At 42.4% G+C, this 2,980-nt stretch overlaps 1 protein-coding gene across 1 annotated transcript in view; it reads left to right on the forward strand.

Annotated features, from left to right (window-relative positions):
• The window catches only part of SOS2 (son of sevenless homolog 2 (Drosophila)), a gene marked incomplete at both ends in the record, with an annotated part of 28,992 nt that overhangs the window by 22,958 nt on the left and 3,054 nt on the right, over positions 1 to 2,980 (forward strand). The window contains 6 exons of the mRNA XM_009083612.1: positions 75 to 294; positions 952 to 1,071; positions 1,359 to 1,521; positions 1,959 to 2,076; positions 2,163 to 2,335; positions 2,608 to 2,724. Of these exons, the coding sequence (XP_009081860.1) occupies positions 75 to 294; positions 952 to 1,071; positions 1,359 to 1,521; positions 1,959 to 2,076; positions 2,163 to 2,335; positions 2,608 to 2,724 (911 nt within the window). The remainder of the gene's footprint in view (positions 1 to 74; positions 295 to 951; positions 1,072 to 1,358; positions 1,522 to 1,958; positions 2,077 to 2,162; positions 2,336 to 2,607; positions 2,725 to 2,980) is intronic.

Genomic DNA, 2,980 nt, shown 5'->3' on the forward strand with positions numbered 1-2,980 from the left:
GTCAGTGTAAAACTTAATTTAAGATGGTATTAAAAAGGTTTTGGGATCTTTTTTTTATGGTTTCTGCTTTACAGGAAAATCCATGAAGAAATGGGTGGTGTCTATTGCTAAAATCATCAAGAGGAAAAAAGCCCAAGCGAATGGGATTAGCCACAACATCACCTTTGAGAGTCCTCCTCCCCCCATCGAGTGGCACATCTGGCGCGTGGGGCACAGCGAGGCCCTGGACCTCATGACTCTGCACCCCATCGAGATTGCTCGGCAGCTCACCCTGCTCGAGTCTGACCTGTACAGGTGGGGCTCACACACACCTTCCAGGGCCTGTTTGAGCAACAATGAGCTCTCATTTGTAGCATCAGTCAGAAATACAACCCCTTAACTTTGAGAGTTTGTAAGAAGAGGTTTCTTGGCTCTGTTTGATATCAAAGTACACAACTGGGGGGAAAAAATGGGTTTATCTCCATATCAGACTGCTGACAGCATAAATAAGTCCAGGGAGGACTAAGTACAGAGAGGACAATCCAGGGCTCCTAACAAAACTGGAGGTGAAGCATCCATTCCATCCTGCTCTAGTGCCGGTTTTTCTATTGGAGCGAGCCACTTTTCCAGCAGGTTGTTCCTTGTACTTCATCTTCCTGTTTTAAGTTTGTAACTCTTTTAAGTTGTTTTCTTGCCCTCTCAGAAAATGAAACTTGCTGCTTTGTAATTTTCTTATCTGAAAATGCTTATTCAAAACCCCCAATTTCGATTAAGATAAAAATGTGTTTCTCTCTGTGCTCGAATCCTCGTCACAGAGTTATTTTAAGTGGCTGTTTTTGCAGGAGATTAGATAGGATTGGATTTGTGAAATCAGGCTGTGATTAAGGGGAGAAATAATCTTTTAATGCAAACAGAGAAATTACAGCTATTATTTGCACTGAGCATCCTGCACTGTGCTTGTGTCATTCCCAGGGCAGTGCAGCCTTCCGAACTCGTCGGGAGTGTGTGGACTAAGGAAGATAAGGAAATTAACTCCCCAAATCTCCTGAAAATGATTCGTCATACTACAAATCTGACTCTGTGGTTTGAAAAGTAAGTGCAGGGGGTGAGAAGAGTAGTGGTATTAACTGCTTACCCTGGGACTTGCTTGAGGTTTGCTGCTCTGTTTCACAGGCTCTGCCAAAACCTCTCTTGGCTTTCCAACTTGTACATATGTAAGATGTGATTACAGAAATTTGTACTGGAGATCCTGGAAGGAGAGCCAAAATCTCCATGCTGAATGTACTGTAGGGTTTTAGGTTTTTTTGGAAGAATCTGATTTAGTAGCTTGCAAAATGTCAGGTTTTGTTCCTCAGTGATTCCCAAATGATGTCTCCTAGGTGCATCGTGGAGACTGAGAACTTTGAGGAGCGAGTGGCTGTGCTGAGCAGGATCATCGAAATCCTCCAGGTCTTCCAGGATCTGAACAATTTCAATGGTGTGCTGGAGATTGTCAGTGCCATGAACTCAGTGTCGGTGTATAGGCTGGATCACACATTCGAGGTGAGTTGGAATTAGCATCCAGACCCATGGCACACACAGTCCTGAAGGGAATTCCATAGCACACAGAAGGAAACAAGTGTGACATGTTCCGAATAGAACGGAAAAGCAGGAATATGAATAAAATGGTTTGGGTTTTGTGTGTCTTTGAAAGGCACCACAAGGCCTTTAAGTCAAAATCAAATGTTTGCTTCTAATTGAAGACCAGGATTCTGCTGGTAAGTTGGCAGACAAAATAATAGTCTGTTTGCAGTGACCTCAGGGCTCACATGACTGGATTGCTGGGCTGGGAGTGCTGTAATGCAGAGCAAACCATTGACACAAGAGGTTCTTTCAAACCTGAATTTCAGCTCCCAAGGTTTGCCAAGAGAGTCAGGGATTTGCCTTGTATTTGCCGACTATGGTATTGAGTAGGTTTTCATCCCTGTTTTTTTTCTTAGGCACTACAGGAAAGGAAAAAAAGAGTTTTGGATGAAGCAGTAGAATTAAGTCAAGACCATTTTAAGAAGTATTTAGCTAAGTTGAAGTCAATCAACCCACCCTGTGTGCCTTTCTTTGGTAAGTCATCCCAATAGCTTGTGGTGTCGGCCTGGAGTGGAGTTTGCTGCAGGTGTGTGGTTAAACTCTGCTTCTCTCATCATCAGGAATATACCTAACAAATATCCTGAAGACAGAAGAAGGGAATCCTGACTTCCTTAAAAGACAAGGGAAAGAATTAATCAACTTCAGTAAGAGGAGAAAAGTGGCTGAAATTACAGGAGAAATTCAGCAGTATCAAAACCAGCCTTACTGTCTGAGGATTGAGCCAGAAATTCGGGTAATTCACCATCAAACATCTCTTTGGGGATCAGGGAGGGAAGAGAAGGTGCACCCCAAAAATTGCCACATAACCTTCTAGTACTAGACCTCATTTTGCATGAACAGTGATCATCAAGGGGGGAACAGTGGCTGATAGGTAACAAAGTACCACACAAGGAATGAGCCAGAAGTGGGGAAAAACTAGATTGTAAATCACTTAATTATGAGTATTTCATTAAAATTGTGTGTGTATGCTCATTTTTTAATACTATTGATGCTTGTTTCATTTAGAAATTCTTTGAAAATCTCAACCCTATGGGCAAGATACCAGAAAAAGAGTTCACAGATTATCTGTTCAACAAGTCCCTAGAGATTGAGCCTCGGAACTGCAAGCAACCCCCTCGATTTGTAAGTCTTCTCCTGAGCATTCAGAGAGGCAGGAGTCTCCTGAGCTGGAAGGGACCCACAAAGATTATTGAGGCTAATAATCCCACAAGGATTACTGCTTCTGGATTATTTAGTTTAATTGAGTATCTGAAATCCACAGGGCACTGTGGAAGGGAATATGTGGTTAGCTCATAAGCCATATATGTACTTCCTTCAGAATTCCTTACCATGAGGTGATTTTCCTGCTAAACTTGATTTAAAAATACTTCCATTCCTG

This window comes from Acanthisitta chloris, unplaced genomic scaffold (genome assembly GCF_000695815.1).
Source record: "Acanthisitta chloris isolate BGI_N310 unplaced genomic scaffold, ASM69581v1 scaffold14890, whole genome shotgun sequence".
Lineage (NCBI taxonomy): Eukaryota > Metazoa > Chordata > Aves > Passeriformes > Acanthisittidae > Acanthisitta > Acanthisitta chloris.